Source organism: Podarcis raffonei, chromosome 2 (genome assembly GCF_027172205.1).
Source record: "Podarcis raffonei isolate rPodRaf1 chromosome 2, rPodRaf1.pri, whole genome shotgun sequence".
Lineage (NCBI taxonomy): Eukaryota > Metazoa > Chordata > Lepidosauria > Squamata > Lacertidae > Podarcis > Podarcis raffonei.
Genome location: NC_070603.1, coordinates 80,825,757 through 80,853,115, shown reverse-complemented (window position 1 = coordinate 80,853,115; position 27,359 = coordinate 80,825,757). Strand labels below are relative to the sequence as shown.

Here is a 27,359-nt window from a genome sequence, read left to right as displayed (position 1 = left end):
GTCACCTGTTATTAGTTTCCTTTTGATAGATTGCTGTGGATTCGTTAGGTTTCACATCCCTTTTTTGAGCCTCACCTTAGCTGGGTGTGATTCAGAAATGATTTAAAGCTGCAGTGCTCGGATTTTAGTCCTATTCATTGCACTAGGCATGTCAGATGACTGACAGAAATCAGAGGCTGAGGAGCTGGAGTTTGGTGTGAAGGTTTTCCTGCCCTGCCATCTCTCAGTTGCTTGTTGCAGCAAGAACTGGAAATGGATGCAAAAAGACTCTCATCAACTTTTGCTACGCTTTTGATCAGGATGCAGTGTATAAAGGGGAAGCAATTAAACAGGCCAGGGACATATTTTCATAATGACTCATCTGCTGAAATATGTAATTTATGAGAGAGGATTGTAGATAATATTGCTGTGTTTCACATAATAGGGAGGATGTTTTCTTACAGTAGTTATCATTGTAGTCCTGAGGGGGAGAAAGAGCTGCAATGAGTTGACTTTCCCCTTGGAGGTAATTGTTGGGTTCTGCTGAGAGAAAGAAATCATAGAATCATAGAACTGCAGAGTTGGGAGGGATCCCGAGGGTCATCTAGTCCAACCCCCAGCAAAGCAGAAATCTCAACTAAAGCATCCAGGACAGATGGCTGTCCAAATTCTGCTTAAAAACCTCCAGTGAATGACAGTCAACCATCAGGCTTCTGATGTTTTTACAGTTACAAAATAAAGAAATAAACAAGCATTTTAGCAGTCTGGGGGTTCTTTGTTGCAGAATGTTTGCAGAGTGCAGTAAAAATTAAAAAATGTTCTAAATTTCCCATAGGTTTTAGTGCCTCTTATCAAGCAGAGGTATCATCTATGCACTGGGAGATGATATTTTATTTTATAAATTTATTAATAATCTTTCACATACCTCTCAAGGCAGTTCATAACCCTATACTAGAAACAACTAAAAGAGGCTTTGAAACATTGTAAATAAACCCTTTAAAACCAATAAAAATCTATGGTGTTTAACAATACAAATAATACAATACAAATAAAACAATACAAATAAGCACCCAAGGTGCTTAAAAAAAATTCACACAAAAATTCAACCAGATGAGAATCTTCATTATTCCATGCTTAATAGTTGCACATTGCAGATGTAGGATTTTGCCCACGAATCTTTCTCTTATCTAGCCTGGCCACTGTTTGGGCAGGATTTTGTGTTGGAAGACATGGTGATCTTTGTCTCTCTGACCCTTGCTCTCTTTTTCAGTTAGTCTCTAGATTACACACATGCTTAATGCCAAGCCTCCAAGTGCTCATATTGAACACAGTGGGAAATTCCATCTACCTAAAACTGTGATTTATGTAAGAGCCATTATTTCTCTCCCTTGTTTGGCTCCTCCCAACATGATTGTCACCATTATCTTCTCTGGCATATGGTTATTGTATTTCCAGATGTCATAATTTGATCATAGGAGGCACCAACTATCCTACATACGATTTGAGAAGCCCATCTGCCGTTACAGCTTAATATTGTCACAATATTTTCACTCTGCTTTACTTTCCAAATGGCAGAACCTTTGTAAAATGGTTCATTTGCCTCCTTTGTTTAGGCACGGTTAGTATTACTCTCTTTGTGGAAATGTAGCTTGAATCTCAGAACTGGGGCTCTCATTCCGGATCACATCTAATACAAGGCACTCAGTTCCATGCGCAGATTTTTAAAAACGTTGCACTCTAGCAAAATTTCCTTTATGCCATTTCAAAGACTGAGCTACTAATCTCAATCGGTTCTTCTCTGATGCTGCTTGTATAAGAGACACTTCACACTTGGCACGGGAGTCATGTTTGCAGCAGCCACACCATTGTTATAGTGGTGCTCCCCACATCAAACACACCAACTACAAAAGGCAGTTGCATAATTCTAAGCATGCACCGGAGAGCCTTGGTTGGCTGCATGCGCTTGCTCCTTGCCCTTTATGTGCTTCCTATAGGTTGTAAAACCAGTTTAGCGATAGGGCAAACGTGACTGACATGTAAAGTGTGATGAACATCTATATCTTCCTTCAGTTACTGGAACCTGGTCTCTCTGTATTTATAACCTTAGATGTCAATGCTGTAACTCCAATTATTATTATTATTATTATTATTATTATTATTATTATTATTATTTAGCATTTATAACCCACCTTCCCTCCAAGGTGACATGCATAGCTCTCCCTGTTCGCAATTTATTCTTACAACAACCCTAGGCTGAGAGACAGTGACTTCCTTTTCCTCACACTGCTCTCTTCTTGCCCATATTTCATTGCAGTTATTTCACTACCAATTCCTAGTCCGACATTCTAACCACTACACTACACTGGCCGTGTTTTAAGCCTTTCTCCTTGTGTGCCACTTACCCAGTCAAGATCCCCATTTCAGCAGATCCTTGTTCCGCAATGGAAGAATGCACAGGCACCTGTGGTTTTTTCCTCCATGGGACAAATATGCTTCTGGGGTGGGATAAAGTGACTTTGATAGGGAAAATAGCATGGTAGAAATAGCTACCATCCAGCTACTGCTGTGAGCAGAGTCATAGCCCCTCACACTGGAAAATACAGCCAAAGATCTCGTGTGTAATGTGCAGCTTGGCTCAGTGGACCTGAGGTAGACCAGGGTCAGAAAACAGAAGCAATCCTACTAAGTGGGGATAAATTTCCAAATTAGTTTTAACGGGTGTTGAAATTTTACTGTTAATTACTGTACAAAGGAGTGTGGCCCTGTTGCAAATAAGAGACGAGCCATTGGCCTTTTATGTTCAGCGTCAGTTTTCAGCTTTGTGTTTAAATCTGCTCACCTGGAAGATTGACTTTTTAAAGAAAGTTAGCTTGTTTGTGTGCATGTATATTCCCTTATGAAACCGACTATTTCTTTACCAAGGTGTAATGGGTGTTGTTGAAGCAAGAGTTTCTGTTTTGCTGAAATTGCATTTAGTTTGTCAGACCTTCCTAAGAGAACACGAGAAAAATGTGATCAAATGAATTCTGAAGTGCTAGGCGGCTGTCGAAACACAGAAAGTAACTGATGATTCTTTCTATGCTTTATGCTGAAAAGTCCTGATTCCTGCCTACTATTTATAGCTTTAGCTGGTTGCTTCCAAAATTGGGTTAGGTGTGGTGTTTCCATCAAAGTACAAAGAGTTATGAGCTTCCCATCATTCACAAAAGTCTCAAGTTGTTTTATGCAGGAAGAAGACTGATGCACAATACAAAAATATATATGCTGCAATCCTATCCCCACTCTCCCTGTTGAATTCAATGAGACTTACTTCTGAGTAGAGGACTGCCCTGTATTTGAAGGACTAGCGTTAAGTGTTTAATATTGTGATTAATGAATTGTGATGAATGAATAGCAGCCTTATACTTCAACTTTTTGCAATGAAACACATAATAACTTAAATGACCTGTTGGATCAGATGACAAGGCCATGACTAGCTGACCCTACATGTGGAATGGAGCCTTGAAGGTCCTGGCTTTCAACCTGCTACCTAGTAAGCTAAATTTTGTATTTTTGTGCAAGTTTTACCTGAGCTCCACCTGATGGCTGGTTTGCCGTTGGTATTATAAGAGCTGAGGAAGGGAAGGGAAGGTGGTGGTTGTTTTTGTTTTGTTGCTGTGCTCTGGACACTCTTCTCTCCAGCCCTTTGTGTGTCTCTGGCATTCCCATTTTGACATTGTTGAGACAGCCTCAACATTTAAAGCACAAGCATCCTGGGGACTTTGGTTTGTTGAGGGTGTTGGAAATTGTAGCTCTCTGTGAGAGGTAAGCTACAGTTCCCAGGATTTTTGCGGGGTGTGTGTGTGTGTGTTAATTTAATTATGCTGTAATTGTAGTTAACATGTGTCTGCAGCCTGTGTCACATATTTGCAGTGTTCTGGAACCTATTGTGAGGGGGTTTCTACTCTTTGGGGGGGGCATAATTAATCCATACACCTTGAGGTGTTAATAAATAGGCAGAAAAAACACTTTTGTCTGTGAGTGGACCCCTTTCCTTCTAAAGTGATTTGGCACACAGGGTCACCAAATTTCATTCTATCGGGGAATGTTGCTTGATGCACCCAGAGCCCACTGTGGCACACACGCAAAGCTGTCATAACCAGAAAGCTGAAAATTTCCTTTTCACATTCCAAACTTTTCACAAGCCGATGCCCATTGGTCAGCAGAGGCTGTGTGGTTGTAGGGAGAGGAACAGTCTTGAAATATATTGTGGTGGAGATGGGGGGAGGCGGGGGACAGACAGGGGACATAACCTCTATTTGGGGATTGAAAGCCGCATTCATTTCCTGACAGAACACAATTTCATGGTATGTTTGGCATCAGAGCCAAACTATCCATTGAGATAAAGGTTCAGTCCAATACCTTTAATGCTGTGAGATTTATATCTCACAGCATTGAAGGTATTTGGACTGAACCTTGGGGGGGGGGCACTCCTTAATCTGTGCAGAGGCAGTAGCTCCTTCAGCTGTGCTGGTGTCTCATTGTGAGAGAGCGGAGAAATGCAAAATCCTACCCTATGTGCAGCGCCTGGGTCAGTGCCAGCTCTTTCGCTCTCTGAGGCAGCAAGTCAAGGTGCACCGTACCCAGGGAGAACCTAGTTATTTTGGCCACCGGCTTACTTACAATAATAATGTAGCAGTTGCCTTTTCTTGAGGTGCTACAGCCTGATTATGGGTTAATAATAAAATAATTTTATTTATTTATTTATTTATTTATTTATTTATACATACATACATACATACATACATACATACATACATACCCCACCCACCTGGCTGGGTTTTCCCAGCCACTCTGGACAGCTCCCAACAGAATATTAAAAACTTCCCTAAACAGGGCTGCCTTCAGATGTCTTCTAAAAGTCAGATAGTTGTTTATTTCCTTGACATCTGATGGGAGGGTGTTCCACAGGCTGGGTGCCACTACCAAGAAGGCCCTGTGCCTGGTTCCTTGTAACCTCACTTCTCGCAATGAGGGAACTTCCAGAAGGCCCTTGGAGCTGGACCTCAGTATTCGGGCTGAATGATGGGGGTGGAGACGCTCCTTCCGGTATACTGGGCAGAGGCCGTTTAGGGCTGCGGTTTGTTGCCATCTGTCCTCTCCTACAGAGCAGCCACATGATCTATTGCATCAACAGATAGAGTCTGGGATAAGCATTCCTAAGTTCAGTAGGTCCGGAATGGAGTTGGGTTCTGGCTGCCACTGGAAAGCTATTGATTCTGACACCCGAACTGGCAGTTTTACCAGTGCCACATAATAATCTTTCCATGCTTGCAAAGCATTGATCCTTTCGTGTGGCAGCAATGACCTTCCTATCAATTCAGAATAGGCTAGGAACCTCCACTGCAATGTTTTTGGTGCTTGCTGAAAACATTTTTTGTTTAGGCTAGCTTGCCCAGACATGTGATTTTAATATATCTGTCTGTATAGAAGTCCATTTTACCTATCTTTTGATAAATGTGTCTACTCGTTTTGAATGTTTGATTTCATTGGTATTCTTTTAAGGATATTTTATATTGTTTTATGCATGGCGTTTCCGTGCGCTGCTCTGGCTTCGCCAGAAGCGGCTTAGTCATGCTGGCCACATGACCCGGAAAAACTGTCTGCAGAAGCAGACAAATGTCAGTTCCCTCTGCCAGTAAAGCGAGATGAGCGCTGCAACCCCAGAGTTGTTCACTACTGGGCTTAACCTTATGTATGTAAGGTTTGTGCTTATTAGGCAGTACTGTACAGAAATCTTGTTAAAATGAACACACAGACACACACCTTCTTGCTGCAGTCTGGATCAGTTAAGCTTAAATTGTGTCTATCCTGTGCTGGCAAGATGGTAGCCAAAGATGGTGTCTTCAAGCTGAGATGATTCAGGCAAAAGATAATTATGTTTGACTCAGTTGCTTATGAAAAAAAATTGCTCCTTTGCATGACAATTCCTTGCGCGCTGTCTTGATTATGCTACAGGTTTTTATAAGAAATAAAAAATATATCTTTTGGGCCCTTGACTCCTTTCCAATCTAGTTTCTATTCCCCTCTCATGGGTTGTTCTCTGCTTGGATTACATTCCCACAGCTTGACTGCAGCCTACACTGCATTGCCCCGTATTTTCTGTCATCTACCTTAATGTGTGTCCTGAGCATCTGTCATGTGAGAAATCTTCTTGGCAACCAAGAAATGCTGTGAGCTACATGTCCTCCTTCTCTGTGTAGCGGAGCTGGATTATGGCAGCAAAATAACTTGTACAAAACCAAAATCCAAAATGGTTATCATCAGACAAAATCCATATTCTGCAGGCACATTGGTTAGTTCAGCACTCTTTTGGGCTGATTTCTAAGAGATCCAGGTTGTAACTACAGTGGTACCTCAGGTTACATACGCTTCAGGTTACATATGCTTCAGGTTACATACGCTTCAGGTTACAGACTCCGCTAACCCAGAAATAGTATCTCGGGTTAAGAACTTTGCTTCAGGATGAGAACAGAAATTGTGCGGCAGTAGCAGGAGGCCCCATTAGCTAAAGTGGTGCTTCAGGTTGAGAACAGTTTCAGTTTAAGAATGGACCTCCGCATCGAATTAAGTACGTAACCAGAGGTACCACTGTATATTACAATTATGTCCAATTTCTGCACCCAGAACCACCAGCATAGCTGCATGTATTTACATACTTTGTACTGGTTGAAATCATATATATTCTTACTTTGCAGAGGGGCAGTTGGGAGTCATTGTGGTATGTGTGTACCAAGGAGGGCTGTTGGTTATGTTAATGTTATTTATATTTACTTTGAATCATGACCACACACCTGATAGCAGGGGTTGGCAAACTAAGGTCCGTGGGCCGGATCAGGCCCAATTCCCTTCAGGATCCAGCCCACAGACTGTCCGGGGATCGGCGTGGGGTTCTGTTTGTTCAGGCTGCGCCATTATTTTTTCTGCGCCATTCCATTTCCCCTCCTCTCCCTCACACACAGCGGCGGTGCCTCCTCCCTCCCTCCCTCCTCCTGGCTTCTCCCCGCCCTGCTTAGAGGAGGAAGGGGGCTGGGCTGAGCTGACTGAGTGCCGTTTTAAGCAACCCCTCTCCGGAGCCAGCCCTTTTGCGTTGCTCATCTTCCCGCTGCTGTTGCCGCCGCCATCCTGGTGCTCCTGTGGGCCAGAGAGCAGAGCGGACGAGCTCGCTCTGCCTACCCACGAGAAGCAGCAGCGGTGGTGGTGGCAGCAGCCCCTGGGAAGGTAAGTGCAGCAGCTGGTGCTGGGGGGTGGGGAGGAGGAATACCTGCCCCCTTGCCTCTTCTTCCAGCCCTCCACCCCCGTTGCTGCTTCTCCGGCCGACCACAAGGTCTGAGGGACAGTGAACTGGCCAGCAGCTACATTTTTTTGCCGATCCCTGCCTGAGAGAGTAGCCTTCCATGCCTGTTGTCCTCCAGATGTTATATAGACAACAATGTTCACCCTCCTCCAGACAGTGTATTATCTGAAGTTGATGGATGTTGCAATCCAAACAATCTGGAGGGCACTGGGCCAAGGAAGACCGCTTTAGAGTTTTAAGCATGTAGCAGAAAAAAAGTAATACACACCACCATATGTAAATCCTTTGTGACCATACTTTCGACTTTAGAAAACCAAGATATATCATTAGAATTCTGTAGAAGCTTCCCGATTTTGCATTACTTTCCGCAGCCAGGCCACAGATCACAATCCCAGTTTATTCCACATTTCCTTCATCCTGTTTATAATTCCTGTGGAGCAGAAAACTGCCTGTTTGCTTCTGGGCCCCAATTCAAGGTCCTGGTTTCAACCTTTCAAGCCCAAAATGGGATATGACCCAATTAACCTCTCTCTGTACCACCCTGTCCATGTCTTAAGATCTGCTGACGAGACTCCTTTTAAAGTGCTTGTCAGTGGGGGAGGAAGCCCTGCTCTGTCATGGTACCCTGGCTGTGGAACACCCTCTCTGCAGAAGTATGGCTGTCACCAACTTCATTAACTTTTCAATGCCAACTCAAAAATTGTGACTGCTCTGGGCACTTTAGTTGCATAACATGGCCTACTGAATTAAAAGTTGTTTGGACTGCATTTAATAGATTTTATTTCATGGTTGTAGGACCATTTGGGTCTTCTTTGATACACCACCCTGATATCTAATGGATGAACAGGCAGCCCTGTTTAGGGAACTTTTTCAGTATTTGATGTTTTATTGTATTTTTAATATTTTTTTGGAAGCCGTCCAAAGTGGCTGGGGAAACCCAGCCAGATGGGTGGGGTATGCATACTAAATGATGATGATGATGATCTAAAAATCTTTTAGCAAACCAAATTCCTACAATAAAATTGTATTTGTAAAGGGAAAGTAAAAGGAGAGGCTACATTCATTCTTGTCCAGTGGCTTCCATTTTGATATTTCATTTAAGTCTACTATGTGAATTGCAGGTCCTTCTTGTCTGGTTGCTCTCAAATGAAAAATGTGTGTGACCTTGGCATTACTTTTAATAATTAACCCAGCTGCACCAAAGCAGCAGAGTGATGCTAAAGACAAAAAGAGTGTTGTCACATTGTGTTCTCCTGACCCAGGTCCAGATAACCAGTTACATAATCAGAGGCAATTGCTTGGGGAAGAGATAGAAACACAATGCCGTCCTGGTATGTCAGACAATGAATGGAAATGGCTCCAACTAGCATAGACCATGTCATCACATCATGGGTATTTCCAAGTCTTGATATATGGCCTAGGTAGGCTGAAACTTGGATATGAGGATTGATAAACCCTGAAATGTCTTATTGCTTTATCCATTTTTCACATTTGAGAAAAGACAGCGCATAACTCTTTGTTCTTTTATGTCTTTTAGTTGTGTTGGCGTAGAAGAAGATGAGGCTCCAGATATTGATATCTACCACTGTCCAAATTGTGAGAAAACCCATGGAAAGTCTACTTGTAAGTATAGTCCCTTGACCAATAGAGTCCTTCTATTATATTATAAGTACTATTCTCTTACCCAAAATATTGTATGGCTTGTATCATTGTATATGCAGAACAATTTCTGTGAGCATAATGAAGCTTCCTCTCTCCCTCCTCACCCCTGAGCACCCCCATATTTGTGCTGGAGGGTTGTGGGAACCCCCATAGCTGGTTCTGGCACATGGGTGAAGAAGAGGCAAGTGAAGCTCTGTGGTGCTTGCAAAAAATATTCTGCATGTGTGATAATTTAGTGGAATACAGTCTGATACAGAACTGGAATATACAGTCATACCTCAGGTTACAGATGCTTCAGGTTGCGTTTTTTTGGGTTACGGACCACTGAAACCCGGAAGTACGGGTTACTTCTGGATTTCGGCGCTCATGCATGCGCAGAAGCACTAAATCATGCTTTGCGCATGTGCAGAAGCGTTGAATCGCAACCTGCGCGTGCACAGACACACAGACGCGGGTTGCGAATGTGCATCCCACACGAGTCACGTCCGCAACCCGAGCGTCCACTGTATAGGACTCAGCCCATATTTTCTGTTTATGATAAATACCTTTAAAAAGCAAGGACAACAAACTGATGTTGTTATTAAATATTTTTGGTTAAAACTTGAGACTCAAGTAAGCACGGATTCAAACAAACATACAAATTCATTATCTGATGACTGAAATACCAAGTGATAACTTATATGGGTAAATGGACCCTCACAGACAGATCTTTCATAGTTCCTCACATTGCTTTAAAATAATTGATTTTCAGCCAGCTCAGTTCACCCATCCACCTCCCAGCCATCAAGAAAAATCTAGAAAAAATCACTGGGAAAAACCTGAAATTCTTTAGCTATTCGGAGTAAGCACTATTCAACTAAGCAAGGCTTAACTTCCAGGTAAATATGCATGGACTTACTTCTGAGTAAGGATAAGATTAGAAATATGACACTTTCTTGCTATGATACAGCAAGTTATGTTAAGGCAAACAGTCAAAAACATTTTAAGAAAGGGTTCAGCATATTTGCCTTTTTTGAGGTAGGTTTAAAAGGCTTGGCTCTTAGAGAAAAACACACACATCAGAAAAGGGTTGCATAAGTCAATTGTAAAGGGAATAATTTTCCAATTGAATAACTTATCTGGAAGAGAAGCAATGTGGCAGAAAATTCTCCTTGTCAGTAATGACCTCCTTTGTAAGAGATAAAATGTTAATTTTCCTTTTGGCGTCTTGGATGAAATTCTTCAATAACAACACAGCAATGTATATGATATTTAATTCCTCATAATTTAGGAGTGAAAGATAAAATGAATAAATGACTAAAATGAATGGATAGATAAGACAGAAGTATATCAGCTGGAAGCGGGGAATTGAGATGCGAACTTATATCAGAGTATTTCAAGTTTTATTGGATGATTTTAACGTAGGGCTTATGATTTTGCCTAACAAGAGAACCTCAATAAAGCACTGAGTGAGGGGCAGGGGAAGGAATTTGCTACCTCAGGTTGTCTAATATTAATATAGGTTGATGGTGCAGTTCCATTCTTTGCCACTCAAATAAACGATTTATCTTCTACTGTCCTCGACGTATTTTGGGATCTGTAGAACACACCCCTTTACCTTGTCAGTTTTTATAGGCCTCCTGTGTAAAGGGAATGAGGAACCACTAGTGCTTAGGATCAAAATTAAACAACTTTTCAAAGAAGGCAGCAAGTGTAATATTCCAGTTATTATGACAAGTGTGTTTTGGGGAGAAATCTAGTATTGGATGCTTTAAGCACATTTTGGCTTCTTAAAACTCAACAGAATCTGGCTGTGACAATTTGCTGCACACAGTTGAATATCTGCTGGGACTGTAGACAAAGCAGGGCATTTTTTATTAGGTATTTTGTGGTTTTATATCTTGGTTTTATTCTGTGAACTGCCCTGAGACCTCCGGGTATAGGGCGGTATATAAATTCAACAAATAATAATAATTATTATTATATAATAATTATACTGTAAAATCCGCACATGATTTTCATGTTAAAGTAGGCTCTTAAAGGCTTTTAACAAAAGCTAGCATTCCATGGTGTGACACAGCTGGATTTGGATGATTTCTTGATGTCAAAATAATAATTCTCAGAATAAGATTTGTGAAAATGACAAATGCTGAAGAGCAGTTAAAGCAAATGGAGGCAGTTTCCCACTCACCTGTCTGCCCTCAGCAACCCACACCCCTCTTTCTTTCTTTCTTTCTTTCTTTCTTTCTTTCTTTCTTTTCATTTATAAACTGCCCTTCATCATAAGATCTCAGGGTCGTTCACAGAGTAAAATACAGGATAAAAACATGAAAATAAGGAAAACAAACCAAAGGGTAGCACTGAATATCAGCTCCCTCCTCCTTAGTCTAAGTCAGTGTTTCTCAAACTTGGGTCCATAGCTGTAGGACTACAACTCCCATCATTGCTAGCTAGCTGTGAACCCCAAGTTTGAGAAACACAGGTCTAAGTGCTGATTTTGTAGAAATAATCAGAGAAGAGGATGGGGGCAAAACTAGAATTCATTGGATCTGCCTGTTAAATTGACTTTGACTCTACATACTGTTGACCTCCCTGCCCTCTGCCCTACCAATCCCAAAGGGCACAAACCAACACTGGAGAGATTCAAATAATGCTGGTACTAGTTGTATCTCTTGTTGGCATCCACCTGTCTCGGGAAACAATGGAATACTGGACCCTTGTGGGTGAAGTCAAATGGTTGGAAGGTTATAGTACCTGCTGTGGCTGTAGAGACTGATGTGTGAGAGACATGTTTTGTTGCAGCTGGGGCAGATGAAGGCGGCCGGTTGTGCTGATGCAGATGTACCATGATTTTTCTTCTCTCTACCCTTCTCCCAGTGGTCATTCATTCTCTGGTCCCTCCTATGGGTGCATGACCTGACTGACTGAAACCCAAACCATGCCTTAAATGTCATTATGCACAACAGGCAAACCATAATTTAGGGCGACTGATAGGATGATGTGGTGGGGTGGTGGCGGCACACACCTGACCTCTGGTTGTTCGCATCGCTACTGCTTATGGGGAAGTAGGGGAGGCGGCAGCAGAGAGGTTGGTGCAGTGTAAAAGAATCAGCAGGAACACCAGATTTGATTTGCATTTGCATCATGTTGACCTCAGCACTGCCTCACCTGTCCTCCTCTTTCTCCATCATTGACTGGAGTTTAGGTGAGCATTGCTGTTCACCACACTGTCTGCTGCTTCTCTGCTTGTATTTTCTGTCTGCAGCTGAAACTGTGTGTATAATTTCAGTTCAAACTTAGTGAGACTGTTACGAGGTGTACATCAGCCTGCATACCTGCCCACCACGTGCATAGATAGACCCAGCATATCCTATGGAGAGCAATGGAGTCAGGGCATGCATTTGTTTAAAATGTGTGTATACCCGGTATAGAATTTGTCACACCAGGAAGTAGAAAATAATTGGTTTATTCCATGGAAATGAAAGACGCGAGTGCTACTTTAGACAGCAAGTTGTGAATATGTGGGCAGTGACTATGATTCACACAATATAATTAATGTTCCCTAACTGCCCCAAACCTAGAGAGTTGAGTGCAGCAGTTTGCCACCAACTCACACTAAAGAGAAAAAGAAAGTAAATTGGGGGCGGTTGGAATACCTGATCTTGGAGCAAATGAGGCACAAAGTCAGGGATTTGAGCTCTGTGCCTTCTGTGAGAGCAAAGTTTGTTTGTTTTACTGCTCTTTAGCCGAGGATTGCAGGACAGTTTACATTATAAAAACACCAAAATGCACAAAATAATAATGAATGAAACAATAACGCCTGCCGGCCCCCTCAGTTCTCCCTGAGAATCCTGTGTCAGCAAGGCAACAGAATTCCCTCACCCACTCCTTTGGTTCATGGTCCAATGAAGTGTAGGGATGGCCCTTGAGATTGTTGAGGAGCAAAGAGGGGGAGCTGTGAGCTGACTATTGAAAAACTTGGGGTTTATAAGTATACTTTGGATACAACTAACTTGGAGAAGGGAAGAGACTTGCTTAGTGTGTGAAGACCAAGACACCAAATCCTTCAAACTGTGTCTGTTCCTTCTGGTTTGCTGTAGTGTTTCATAGCAGACAGATTTGAAGGGAAGAGAACACAACCTTATATTTTGGAAGACCACGTCTTTATCGCTGCAGTTCCTGGATCATAAATCTACTCTTAAGAGAGACCTTCATTGTCTGTGTGAAGTCTGGTTCTTGCTGACAGGAGGCTGATAACTAGATCTTTTTGGCAAATGCAAGGATTAGTGCTTTGATTTTTTCTGCAGCTCACAGGGTCAGGATGTTAGCTGTTCTTTCCAGGTCATGTGTGAGAGATAGGAACTGTACTAGGGTCACAGATAGTTTACAAGGGGATGCCTTTTATATCAAACTTAACGCCAGCTGCACTAATGCCATGATCCATAGAAATAAACTATATCCACCCACTTCAGGCTATGGTCTCAGATGTCATACCATAGTTAAGCTTCCTTAATCGTGCTTTGACATTGTGTCTAAACTGAACCATGTAGGCAAAAGTCTATATATACTCACTAGGCACTAAGCCCTATTGAACACAGTAGGACCGCCTCAAAGTAAGCATTTACAGAAGTACACTGTTAGTTATTTTCAGTGTGATCGCTCAGAAGTAAGTCTCCTTCTTTCAGTGGTGTTCTCCTTCATCTGATTTATTACTGCAAGACTTGCAAAGATAAGCACTCATTGTTATTATGAAAGTTGTAGGATATTTTTTTTAAGAAAGGATGCCTGGTGCACACATTCCACGACAGATGCCTTCCAGATGTCAAACATAAAAATAACTTTCTCCTTGTACTTTCTACTTTACTATTGTAGCCTGCTGACTAGATTTTAGGAAATTGCTTCCTCTTGGACGATATTTACAGTAATTTTGATTTAATTGCATTTGTGCAGGCAATGCTGAAGAAATGGAGATTTGTTAAAAACGTGTTTCTTGGGATAATTCGGTGGAAGGCAAAAGGTTTCAGTAGAGTTGGACCTGGGCCTGAGTTTTGCTGCAGTTGGGGGGGGGAGGGGGGGAACAACAACTGCCTTTTTATTATTATTAGGAGCAAGTTTGTGAGGCCTTTCCTGGCAAAAGTTTTTTGAGGACTGGAATGCTTGTTAGAATTGGGGGCCAAATGAGGGATGGATCCATTTCAACAGGACCTTACATTAATCAGAGTGATATGAATCATGATAACTAGCAAGTGTGTAAGTGTAGGAGATGTGTATTGAGATCATGCTATGCATGGCAGCATCTTGGAGTAGGCATTCACTACTTTAGACTTCTCATTTGCAGATGGTGACCACTTATTATCATGTTCTGTAAATTGGGAAGCTTTCATAACCTCACCCCATCCCATCCTATTCCTGCCATGGTGAATACAGTGCCACTGCTTCCAGGAAGGCACTTCTGCTAATCTGTGACACCCGCCTCCATGTGCCAATTTCCAATATCTTTGTTTCTGCATCCCACTCATGCTAGAACTCCTCTTTTCATACAAGTAACTGTGTTTTCCGCAGTGGAACAAAATAGCTTCTGGGATCCAGCAGCATAGCTGGCATGGGAGTGAGCAATCACTCCCCACTGCGGCTCTCTGAAATTTGCCCTGTAGGTAGGAGCAGAACAACCAAAGCAACACTGTGCTTTCAACTCCCAACCTACAGGACTGGTGCAAGAGAGGATACCATAGTCCGCTGTATTAAAAGGCACTAAGACATCAGGAAAAATCAACAGGGTTACTCTTCCCCTGTCTTTCCTCTGATACAGGTCGTTGATCAGCGTGACTAATGCTCTTTTTTAGTGCTAAAACCAGCTCTGAAACCAGACTTACATGCAACAAGATAATCAGCTTCCTCCAGGCATCCGTAAAGTACCATATAGCTGGCACTGTTTATGTACTGAGAATACCTGTAAAATACACTATTTCCATCAGTAGTTCCATAAGATGGTAATGCTATGATTACCACCTTCTTTAATGAAAGTGTGAACATTTTTAAAGCATTCCAATCCATAAATAAAGGAGTAGGAGGTTTTCGATGAATCTGCCAGGGGAAGCCGGATTTTGGAGCCTAGATCAGCCCTCCTGACAGAACATAGAACTGCCACAAGGGAGAACACTGCATTTGATGAACGTCATAATGACAGGTTATAGATGTGTGTTTAATCAGATTTTAATTAAGATGTCTCCTGTAAAAGTGACTGACTGAATTCTTAAAAGCAGCCCAGCAGGTTGCAAACAAAGGTTCCTTTCCTTAGAGGAACTTCATTCTGCCATTGGGATACAGCCCAATGGATGGGAGATGGAGAATGTTTTGTTCTACAATATGTTCCAAGGTGGGTGCTTAAGTCCTGTTGTTTTCAGCTACTGAGCATTGCTGGGTTCAGTGAACCTATTTCAGGTGATTTTAAGTAGAGGTGGATCCCAAGTTGAGGCAGGTGTATTCAGGTCAAAGTGGGGCTCTTCCAAGGTGAACATAAGCAGGGGAGGGAGAGTTTTTAAAAAGTGATCTAAGTCAAAGAGACCATGTCCAAAATGATGGGGACGGGGGAAGATAAACAACACCATATAAGGGAAATGCCAGGAATTGTGTGATCAATGAAGAGTGGTTCGTAAATGATTTTAATAAATGTCTGTGTCTTCTTTTTCTATCCATCCTGTCTCAGTGAAGTGCATTCATTTCTTTTATATGTATTTATATGCATGTCCTTTTATATGCATTTTGCTTTACGGCTATTTTATATCAGGTTTTAATTTATTTATTTTTAAAAGTAAGTTGCTTTGAGAGACTTCAGAGCAAAACGTGTCAGATAAATATAATTAATAATGAATACATGATAGAGAGTAATATTGGAGAGGAAACAGCTTTTATTAATTCATTGTACCAGCTGCGTTAGTCTTTTGTAGTTACTTTTGTCAGTAATAGAAGCTGTTTGTTCATGTGTTGCAGTGAGCATTAAGTGTCATGCACATATAGTAGAGAGGAGGTTGACCTTTTGGGGGGAACATCTCCCTCTCAAAAACTAAGTCTTTGAGCTTTTTAAATTTTTTTACAGCATTTTTCTTTTAAAAAATCACCCTAGTTGCCATACGTCCAGGTTTCCCCAGACATTTTGCCAATTCGGCAAAAATCCACCCGGACGCCATTTTGACAGTCTGATCTGGAAAACCTGGCTGTATGGCAGCCCTAAACTAGTGGTTCTTTCCCAACTGCACATCCCGGATGCAATATATCGGACATTTAGCTTCTATTTTTGGTGTTACCATGCCAGGCTGTCCTTAACTGACGGTTACTGAATTGTTTTCTTTGACATTATTGAAAAATTGACATTATAGGCAAAATAATTCTCCTTTCTATTGCACGCTTGGTCACTCTTTCACAGATTGCGCACGTGGATTCTTTAATATGCAGTCAAGCAGTGATTGATGGTAGATGGTAAGATACAATCCTGAGCAGACTTCACCACCAAACAGGCATCAATTTACAGAATATGCTCTGCATATATTGCAAGTGCCTTGATTTTCAGTATTTTTAAAAACAAAAATGTGTGTATGCGTGTCTACATCACCACAGATACATCAGTTGGAATGCAGGCCGATCACATCCCTCTGTACTCAGTTAAAATTAGTACTAAATTCCACAGGCCTAAATTCAACACATCTTCCTTCTCTCCATTGTCCCTCATGGCCCACACATGGCTGTGGCAAGAAGGATCTGCCCACATTACCACTCCAGGCCTCATGGCTTTGTGAAGATGAGTTGGATAGGCTGCAAACGGAGGTCTTGCCCCACTTCACACATTCAAAACCTTGAAGGGGCAGGTCTGAGGAAGCTTTCCCTTACCTTAAAAGATGCCACTGGGTGCTCATCAAATTTGTTGCTGCTTTCAGTATTGAACCCATGCTGCACCTACCACCTTAGGTCTTGCTTGACTGAAGGACGGATGTTTTGAGAGTGTAGGTTGGCAGGTGCTGTGTGGGTCCAAGGGGCCTCTGCCTCAGGCAAGCGTAGCCTGGGTGAAGAAAACCTCACCAGCTGTTCTGCCAATCTGGGTCAGCAGGTTACAAAATCCTACGCAGCCCCTTTAACTTGTGCATTGTGCGTCCCTGGAAGGCGGGTGGGTTGCTGAGCTGAGGAGCAATGAGACCATTGGGAGGCAGAGGAGAGACTTTTCACTAACCCACCTTCTCCACTCCTTCACCCAGCACACCAATTTTGCACCCTGCATTTTCTCTTCCTTTTTTCAGCAGGTTGGGTACAAAAATGCTGCCCCAGCCATTCAGCAGAGCAGGGACCTCAGTGAATAGTGATGTCCTATAGCAGCCTTCGCTGGTCTGGTGCCCTCTAGATGTGCTGGCTTTGGTTATAGGAGTCAAAGGACACCTGGAGGGCTCCGTGTTGGTGAAGACGATTCTATAACCGACAGCCTATATATGCAGGGAGATCATGCAATAGAGTCCTTCTGGAACTGAATTGCTTTTCCAGTTGTGATTTGTCAAGCCCTGCTATGGTTTTAGGAGTTTGGCCAAAGGCTGTTTGTTTAGGACAGCCTCCGGTTGAAAATCATGTATCATCTCATTATGAATACATTACAGCTGCTTCCCTTTCTCTGTGTCTTCACACTTTTTTTTTTTAATTCACTGTTTCTGTTGTTTTTTATTGGGGGGGCGGTTCGGGGTTAGTATGTTTTCTTGGTTGATGGCTATATTTTGTGGATTTGGTTTTGCTGCATGTATATCTTATTGTAATTTGGGTTTATTTTTTGAAAGGGAGTGGGATACGAGTTATTAAAGAAGCAAAATAATACTTATTTTACTATCAGAAAGCTCTTTTTAAAAGCCTTAGATAAATAGCTTGCCCTGAAAGGGGCCAAACCTTTGTCTCTCCCTCCATTTTCTTACCTTCTAAGCCCCCTCTGAAACCTAGATAGGGAAATCACTCATCTTTGTTTGGCAGAGTGTAATCCCCACTATGGTAAGCCCTCCGAGGGCCTTCCCTTCAGTGGAAATCACAAGTGGAGAATTATTTTCATACCAGTCTCCATGAAAAGATGCTCTGCTAGGGACTGAAGGTGCCCAGGGCCATGCCTGCCCCTTTGTCCCAATCTCTTGTTTTTTAAAAAAAATATATTTATTAAGATTTTCGAATTTAATACAATAAAAAAAGAGTCAAAAAGAAAAAAACGAAAAACAAAAAGCAAAAAAAATTAAAAACACATAAAGTTCACAAAATCTATTTTTCAATAACATATTTCCCTGACCTCCTCATACCCCCCTTTCTTGTATTCCAATTCAAATTGTTAATTCAGCAAATCCTTATCCATAATTTTTAACCTATTTCTATGCTTAATTTAACATATTATTATTTTACTTTTTCTCTTTCATTCATTTCCTCAATTTATTTTTGCTAACCTTATTTTCCTTTAATTTAGTCCGTTTTAAAACAAACCAATTTTACCTTATCCAAACTTCAACATCAACACTTGTACCTCAATACACATTCTTAAAACATTCTTTCTAAAGTCGACCCAGATTCCCTTCCACGAATTTCCCAAATTTCATACACATTACCAAAACAAAATGAAAGCAAAAACACATTATAATTATGTACCCTTTGGATTCCCAAGCCCCACACCCCCCTTTCCCGGTTTCAGTCCCCCACAAATATCCGCCAGTCTTAATCTAGTATTAGCCTGGAGACCTCACATCCGAGGCTCTTAATTCTCTCTCAATTCCTCTCTGCTGGTTTTTCTGATAGTCCTTAAAATTAAACACCAAATCTCGGAGAAGCTCTGGCCCTTCAGGATCCATATTTCTTCCAACCAGTCCTCCATACTTAAAGGTGGGGCCCAAATCTTGTTTCTTACTCCTTTCAAAACCAAATGTCCCCAAGGCTCCAACCTCCACCTTAAGCAAATTTGTAATCCTTAGGTCTTCAGATCTCCACATAAGGAGATCTCTCCTTTTTTCCATCTCCAATTCAGGCCAGATTTTCCACATCAAGTTCTTATTTTCCTTCATTGCCATCATGTCAAACCTCAAGTCCTCTTTCATCATCTGCAGAATTACAGTTCCTCCTTCCTTTTCTTCAGGGACAACATATGTCTCCTTCTCCAAGTTCTCAATGTTGTCAAGTTTCTCTTTCTGTTCAGTTGGATAAACTTCCTGATTCAAATCCTTATCAGGTTCCATGATATTGTTTACAGTTGAGTCCAGAGTTGTAACATTTATAGCCAAAACATCAATTTGGCCTTGTAACTTTCCCAAGAGAACAAAGACTCTGTCCAATTCAGCCTGAACTCTCCCTCCTCCAGCCATTCTTGTAATGTCCCAAAACCTCCTCTAGAGGGATTTTGGTTTCTTAATGTTCATTCCAGTTCAAATCCAAAAATCCAGTTAGTTTGTATTGGTTCTTCCTTGTTTTCAACAAATTGTAACAAAAATTGTAACAGATATTACCAGCAGAAGCAGCAGAAACAAAGTTCTCTTTTTCTGTCTTGACAGCTAATTTGACAGCTGTCAAGCTCTTTAGTACCTCATCAACAGGCTCTCTCGCGGAACACTCCCGGGTCCGGGAGGGTGACACTTCAGCTCCCAAAATTAGCTCTTTTATCCTCCAGCAAGATTTCTTATACTGCCAAACCCTGAAATTAAAGTCTTTTACCAAAGAAGGAAAAAAGAGGTTCTCTCAACCTTAGTTAGCAGGTCTTTGCTTTAACTTGTTTACAAGACAGGGAGGCAGACTTCCTTTTTACACCTTCCCTGATCGTGCCTAATTCTTAAAAAAAAAAATTTTTTTTCTTTACGATACCAATTTCCGTAGTACTCACGGGTTGTTACTTTTAGAGTCCAATTGTTCCAAAGAAGAAGTCAGCGCTCTCCGACCATGGCAATGCGGCTTCACTCTGCAGGAGAAGCAGTCGACTCTCAGCACCGCGCCGCTCACCCCGTCCCCCGTTCCGAAGCCTTTAAAAAGTCTCTTCACAGGTCGGGGGGCGCAAATGGTGCCCGCTGAGTCACCAGGTTCACAGGCTTCACCGCCTGTGATTTTTAAGGGTCCCCGCGTCACCGCAGCGGCAAGACCTGATCCTACAGAGCCGATTCCCTCCGGAGCTCAGAGGGAATCCGCCATTAGTCGATGGCACTAACCCGGAAGTCTCTTTGTCCCAATCTCTTGTGGCAATGTAAGCTGCGAGGAGTGTCCTGGATAGCTTAGTCTGTAGAGCACGAGACTCTTAATCTCACGGTTGTGGGTTCGAGCCCCACATTGGGCAAAAGATTTCTGCATTGCAGGGGTTGGACTGTATAACCCTTGTGGCTACTTGCAACTATGATTCTGTGCCCTGGTTACAGGAAAGGCCGCAGGAAGAATAAATTCTAGGAAGCCTTGGAGCAGGGGGAGGTACTATGTGTGGCTCCCAGGGTTGGAACAAGCATGGCCCTACTTCCTTTACTTGTAGCATGCTTTAAGGAGGAATGTGCTTGACCCAATTCTGTTCTCAAGCATTTGATCTGGGACGCTCATCATTGCAGGGGTCAATCACTGAATCTATAGAGAACTCAAAGCTAGAAAACTGTGTTCCTGAATTCTACTGTCCATGGACAAGGGATTTTGATGTACAGTGGTACCTCGGGTTACAGACGCTTCAGGTTACAGACTCCGCTAACCCAGAAATAGTACCTCGCGTTAAGAATTTTGCTTCAGGATGAAAACAGAAATCGTGCTCTGGCGGTGCAGTGGCAGCAGGAGGCCCCATTAGCTAAAGTGGTACCTCAGGTTAAGAACAGTTTCAGGTTAAGAATGGACCTCTGGAACGAATTAAGTACTTAACCCGAGGTACCACTGTATTTAAACTTGCAACCCCCACCCAGTCCCCATATCCTAAGATGGTACAGTCCAGGTCTGAATTCTGTCTGGAGTTTACACATGGAAGCTATAGCTCTGTGGTTATCTTCGTATTTTCTTCTGCTTCCCGTTACCAAATGAACAGAGTTCAATATGCGACATATAGCCCTGAGTGTTAATGTCTGGAGGCAAATGAGAAAACAATTGTTAGATTTCTCCTTGGAATAAAGCGCAGTCTCTTGCCCCCTTATGTCAAAGTCACTGTTGTGTCTTCAAAGAGATTATTGTCACGTTGTTTGTCTGAAGTCAATGACAAATTGATTATTTTCTCCCTCCTCAGCTATACATAATCCTGTCAATGTCTGTCTCTTGCAGTGAAAAAGAAAAGAAATTGGCACAAACATGACACTGGTCAAACTACAGAAGTCAAACCTGTTCAGAATGGGAGTCAGGTATTCATCAAGGAACTTCGAAGTCGAACATTCCCCAGGTAAGTTGTTAAATGGTGCCAATGTTTGGGCTATTATCAGCAGACCATAGTCTGGGGGAAAAAATGTGCTTAGAAGGTGATTCTTTTCCCTCCAACATGTTTTCCTCTGTAGATTTATATGGGCAATAATCCAAGAGACCTTGAGCTAATTGCTCTCTGCATGATATCTTGCAGAGACACATTGAAATCTACAAGCCCTTCACCCAAATTTTCACCCTACTTGTTGAAGAATTCAAGACTGTGAAGTCTGCAACAATTGCCTGATTTGTATCCACCATGCTTCATAATATCTGGAATTGATCCACGGCAATTAGTGGAAGCATTATAGGCTGTGGGCAGAACAAAATGTGTAAAACATGGGTTGCTTCCATACTGTAATTCGGCAGTAAGCTTCAAGCAGAATTAAAATTGCAGTTTATCTTATTATTAAGATATTTTTTATGCTATCACCAATGGGACTATTATGGTGTCTCCACTTAATACCATACTAACTATGATTATCCAGCGATGTCCAAGTCCAAACTTTTGCTTGCTTACAAGTAAGTTTTATTCAGTACAGGTACAGTGGTACCTTGGTTGTTGAACTTAATCCGTTCCGGGAGTCCGTCCAACTCCTGGAACCATTTGAAAACCAAGGCGCAGCTTCCGATTGGCCACAGGAGCTTCCTGCACTCATTCGGAAGCCGCAGAAGCCCTGTTGGACATTTGGTTTCCAAAGAATGTTTGAAAACCAGAACACTTACTTCCAGGTTTTTGGCATTCGGGAGCCAAAATGTTTGAGAACTAGGCTGTTCGAAAACCAAGGTATGACAGCACAGGGCTTCCGTGGCTTCTGGTTGGCTGCTGGAGCTTCCTGCAACCAATCGGAAGCCGCGCTTTGGTTTTAGAACATTTTGGAAGTTGAACAGACTTCCAGAATGGATTCCATTTGACTTCCAAGGTATGACTGTATAGGGAAGGCACACATGGCATTGGGAATGCAGTCCCTTCAGTGTGTGGAGGCTCCTTCACAAGGGTAACCCATGAAGGGGACAGAAGTATCTTAGAATCAATGTATGGCAAAACAGCTTTAAAATGGGGATATTAAATGATAGATTCCTCAGTGCAAACTACTGATTTATACTCAGTATTGTTAGACAGATAAGAAAAACCTGCCCTGAAGGAACCTCTGGCTCCTCTCTAATCAGTGTTGACTAAGAAATAGGAAAAGAGCATCAGGATTACTTAGTGCAAACCCAGGGTAAACAAGTTCACTAATTAAATTAACAAACCCACCGCTAGTGCGAAGTTCCGCTTCAAAATTGAAGCAATAAGAAACTATTTTTTTAAAATTCCCTGCCTCTAGGAGACCAATATGGAGGATTTGCTTTCACCAACATGGTGGTCTTGCTCATCTATTTCTTAAACTTTTGTTTGCATCTTCATTGGCTGCCACGTGAAAGGCACTGGTGTCCTGAAAACGAGATGTAGTTCAAAGCAAGCACAGAAGAGGGCAGCCATGCATTATCCTAAAAACTTTTTGGTTCTTTATAGATTCATGGATCTGTTATGTTTGCAATCAAATATCATTTGTTACTCTACCCTTCCAAAAAAATGTCATTTTATATATGCACCAGAAAATACATGAATACTAAATATCTTGCCTGCTGGGAAGACCTGTATCCCAATGTTTTAAGATATCTCGTTTCCCCCAGATGCTTTTCAGAACCACAGATGACAAAGACTATGTTCAGCCAGTAAGCATACTAATAACAGCAACCTAGACACAAGGGACCCTGGCACATGCAATTTCCAAAGCACCAGGCACCAAGTGTCCAGGCACCCTGAAAAACTACACATCCCAGGACCCTTTGCTGCCTTGCACATGCTCCAAAGCTTAGTTTGCATTCTGAATCGGAGAAGAGTTTCTCGGGGAAATGAGGACTGATCATTATGCAGCTAAGCAATGTTACAAGTGGGAGAAACCTGTATCTCATGCCACAGTTAAAAATAAACTTTGATGGCCAAGATGGCGACGGAGGTAGCAGCCTAATCAGAGCCTCCGACTTCAACTAAGCGTTTTTTACCAGTTCTTTATTAGTTTTAGCCTCCTCAAGACCTCAAAACTGCACCTTAAGGACCTTAAAGACTATCGGCTGTCTGCCTTGTCGCCTCGTTTTAATTAGTTTATTCTTTTATTGTTTTATTGTTTTGGAAGTTAAGTCTGGGGAGTAGCAGCTGGAAACCGCAGCACAAAAGGGAAAGTAAAGACCCTGTATTACGATGCCTCTGACTCCCACTGAAGAATGCGACGGACCTCCAAAACTATAAGAACGGAACCCTTAGTAAGTCTGATCTCATTGATTTAAGAAGAATCTGCAATGAGAAGAGCCAAAAGACTCAGGTGTCTTGACACAGAAACTGACGCAGAGCCCTCTGGTTTCAAACAGAGTAATCTAGATAAGTATCTGCTACTTCAAAAACAGCACATATCTCCTCCCAAAAACTCTCTCAACTCTTTACATGGAAAGACAGTTGAAGAGATATCCCTAGGAATAAACGAGGACAAGGCTACTACTCCCATAACTGAGGCACAAGTACTAATTGATAGAAAGGTGGAGCTGCTGGAGGAATGCTGCCTACTGACTGCTCAAACAGTTCAAAAAATCTTTGAACAATTACAAAACATCTTCAAGAAGCTGGATAACCCAGATGAAAGGAGGCAACTCACTCCCTTTTTGCCATCCTTAACAAGCCCTGGAGATAAACAGAACAAATACAAATTTATACCTCTAAACCAACCAAAAATCAGAGGAAGCCCCCCTCACTCAGTCAACTTGATACTGAGGCCATGTGAGATTGTTCTCCACATTTTTCCATACAGAGGGCCCCTACCTTACTGGGAGTCATCCTCCTGGGCCAGACATCATCTAAATCTGCTCCTAGGCCTTGAGGGGGGAAGGATTGACTTAAAAGCAGTCAAGAGGCTCACTAACGATGGATATTCCAAAAAAGTACTACTAAGATTTGGTAGTCATAGAATCCCAACCAAAATCTTAAGGGAAAAGGCTCATTTAGCCCAGAAAGGAATTATTCCACGTCGACACTTTGAAGATATATCGCTCAGACCATTGATTGCATCTAAAAGACAGAACAAGTTGAACAAGGCCATCCCAACAGAAGCCGATATCTGCCCTACTCCCGTGGAAGAACCCAGTAGATGGGAGAAACCGCTGCCAGCTACCCGAGAAATCACGCAAGAAAAATCTAAGCTCCCAAATCATGCGATTGTAGCATCAATTAACAGCCTCGCCCTTGACACAACAGACTGGACAGTCCCAGAAGAAGAAGATCTGCTGAATAACTTTACCAACTTACCAGATAAAGAACAAACAAGCATACTCAGTAAACTGACGAAACTACAGGCCAGATTGACCGAAATCCACCAACAAGGCCAACAAAATGCAGTAGAAACAATACACAATCAAACCTCACACCTACCAGCCCTCTCCCCAAAATGCATAGTCAAAAAGAGAGCCACTAATGGAACTTTCAAATGTATAGATGCAGAGCTTCAAATCCAGCCTCCTTTAAAATATGAAATGACAAGGAAAAACTCCAGCAATGAGACCACAAATTCCTGGCTGAGATATCAAATACTAGCTCCAAACGAAATAGGTACCCCTTATTTAAGTACTACAAAGGATTCTAACATTGCCGAACAAAAGATGACCTCCAACAGACCTGACACACTGAGCTCAACACCAAATGAAACCAAAGAAATGGAAGTAGAGACCGAAAACAATCCTACTGTCCATAATAGCCCACCAACCACAGAAATCTCTCAGGAACAAGGAACAGCTAAGGAAGAAAATCAAGAAAGGGAGGAAATTCTAATTTCCCGCACTTTAAAAAAGAATCTAAAAGATCCACCATTATGTTCCCCACCGAAAGTAGCGACAAATGGCTGTATCGGCACAAGACAAAATCCCTCGCTGGACTCAATAACAGAATTAGAATGACTAAATGCTGTCAACCAGCCACCAACTCAAAAACGGATCCTACGCTTGCTGTCCTGGAATATTGCAGGGTGGGGAAACAAAGACGGAGACCCAGACCTAATGAACTTCTTTAAAGATTTTGAATTAATACTTCTACAAGAAACATGGTCAACTAGAGATATTAAAATCAATGGATTCTCCTCCTATACGAAACCCGCATTGAAAATAAACACGAAGGGCCGGCCGAAAGCAGGGTTCTGTTGTATGATCAAAGACAACTTAGGGTTTGAAATCAAGCAGTTAGAAAAATGCTTGCCACTTGCACAAGCCCTACTTTTAACCCAAAAAGACGATACTTTGCTACTTGTAAATGTCTATATCCCCCCATCCAAAAACAACAGCAACAGTGAAAATTGGTCACAACTAACCTTTTATATAGAAAATTTGACCGATAAATACCCAAATGCCTCATTGATAATAGCAGGTGATTTTAATGCCAGAGTGGGAACCAACAATGAACAACTATGTAGCAAACTAAATTGGAATACTGATAATGATATCGCACATGCCTTGAAAATAGGACGATTCTCCAGAGATAGGGTTGTAAACAACGAAGGCTTACGCCTACTTGAATTATGTAACAACTTTAATTTGCAGATTGTGAACGGTTCAACAAAAGGCGATAGAAGCGGGGAGTTTACATACTTCTCCCCCCGAGGATGCAGTGTCATCGACTATATTCTTGTCCCTTATAATATTATAAATTCGATCATGGACCTCAAAATTGGAACGCGTACTGAAAGCGACCATCAGCCATTATTGTTGTCTATTAACTTAAAGGATGAAACCAAGATAACTAAGCACAATATTATAGAACCCTCTCAATACAAACAAATGACCCAATTAAAATGGTCCCAGGAAATGAGTGCAGTAGTGGGGCAAAAACTTACAGCCAACCTGAGAAAACAAGTATTATCCAACTTAAAGACCACTAATTCCTACAGCGATATTCCGAAAATTTATAATGAGATCTTCCAAATGTTCGTAGAACTTAGTACTCCACCTAAAGTTGGGGTACTTAAACATAGCGCTAGCCCTTGGTTTGACGATGAATGTTTCCAGCTAAAAAGAAAACTGCGCCAAACATTTAAAAATAATCGCACTAAACTAGAGCCCTCTTATCTTGATGAAAAAAGAAAATATCATTACATTCTGGCCGAAAAGAAACAGAAATATGCAACCCAAAAATGGCTACAATTACTCGACTCAATTCAGAGTAAAAATAACAAAGCGTTCTGGAACCTAGTGTACGGAGGATTGAAACCCGAAAATCAACTAACTCTACCACCAATTGCAGAATCCAAATGGTCCCAATATTTTACATCGGTATTTAACAATCTACACAGTGAACTTAAAGGAAATGAAACCACTAAAAATAAAATCAATAAACTCCAGGAGTGGCCAAGGGTAGAAGAAGAGGAAATTAGAGAGATAGTTAAAAATTTCAAATCGGGGAAATCTCCTGGGCCAGACGGTCTACCAATAGAATTATTTAAGACCTATATAGATTGGTGGGCAGAACCCTTAGCTCAATTGTTTACTCTCATAGATAAATATGGGATCATACCTGAGATATGGTTAAGATCAATAATTATCCCAATCTTTAAAAATGGCGACCCAAAAGAACCAAGGAATTATAGACCGATAAGCCTATTATCAGTGATAGGGAAAATCTACGCTAAGCACCTTTTATCTAAACTCCTTACCTGGATGAAAAATCTAAATTTACCAGGGAAAGAACAAATAGGTTTCTCCAAAGGTTGCTCTACATTAGACCATTGCCTTATACTTATGCATTTGGTTGAAAAATACAGATCTCAAAGGCAATCTAAGATATATGCTGCTTTTGTAGATTTTCGTGGTGCATTTGACTCAATTGACCGCCCAAAGCTGTGGAGGAAACTCGCAGAATTAAAAATTGATCAGCGCTTATTGATCCTAATAAAAAATTTATACTCTTCCAATATCTGTCAAGTCAAACTTAACA

General features: G+C 41.7%; 1 protein-coding gene across 3 annotated transcripts in view; it reads left to right on the top strand.

The window, feature by feature from the left end:
* Positions 1–27,359, top strand: part of PHF2 (PHD finger protein 2) — a 121,850-nt gene that overhangs the window by 47,777 nt on the left and 46,714 nt on the right. For all 3 annotated transcript variants that reach the window (XM_053377765.1, XM_053377763.1, XM_053377764.1), the window contains exons 2-3: positions 8,853–8,938; positions 21,218–21,332. In XM_053377765.1, coding sequence (XP_053233740.1) covers positions 8,853–8,938; positions 21,218–21,332 — 201 coding nt within the window. The remainder of the gene's footprint in view (positions 1–8,852; positions 8,939–21,217; positions 21,333–27,359) is intronic.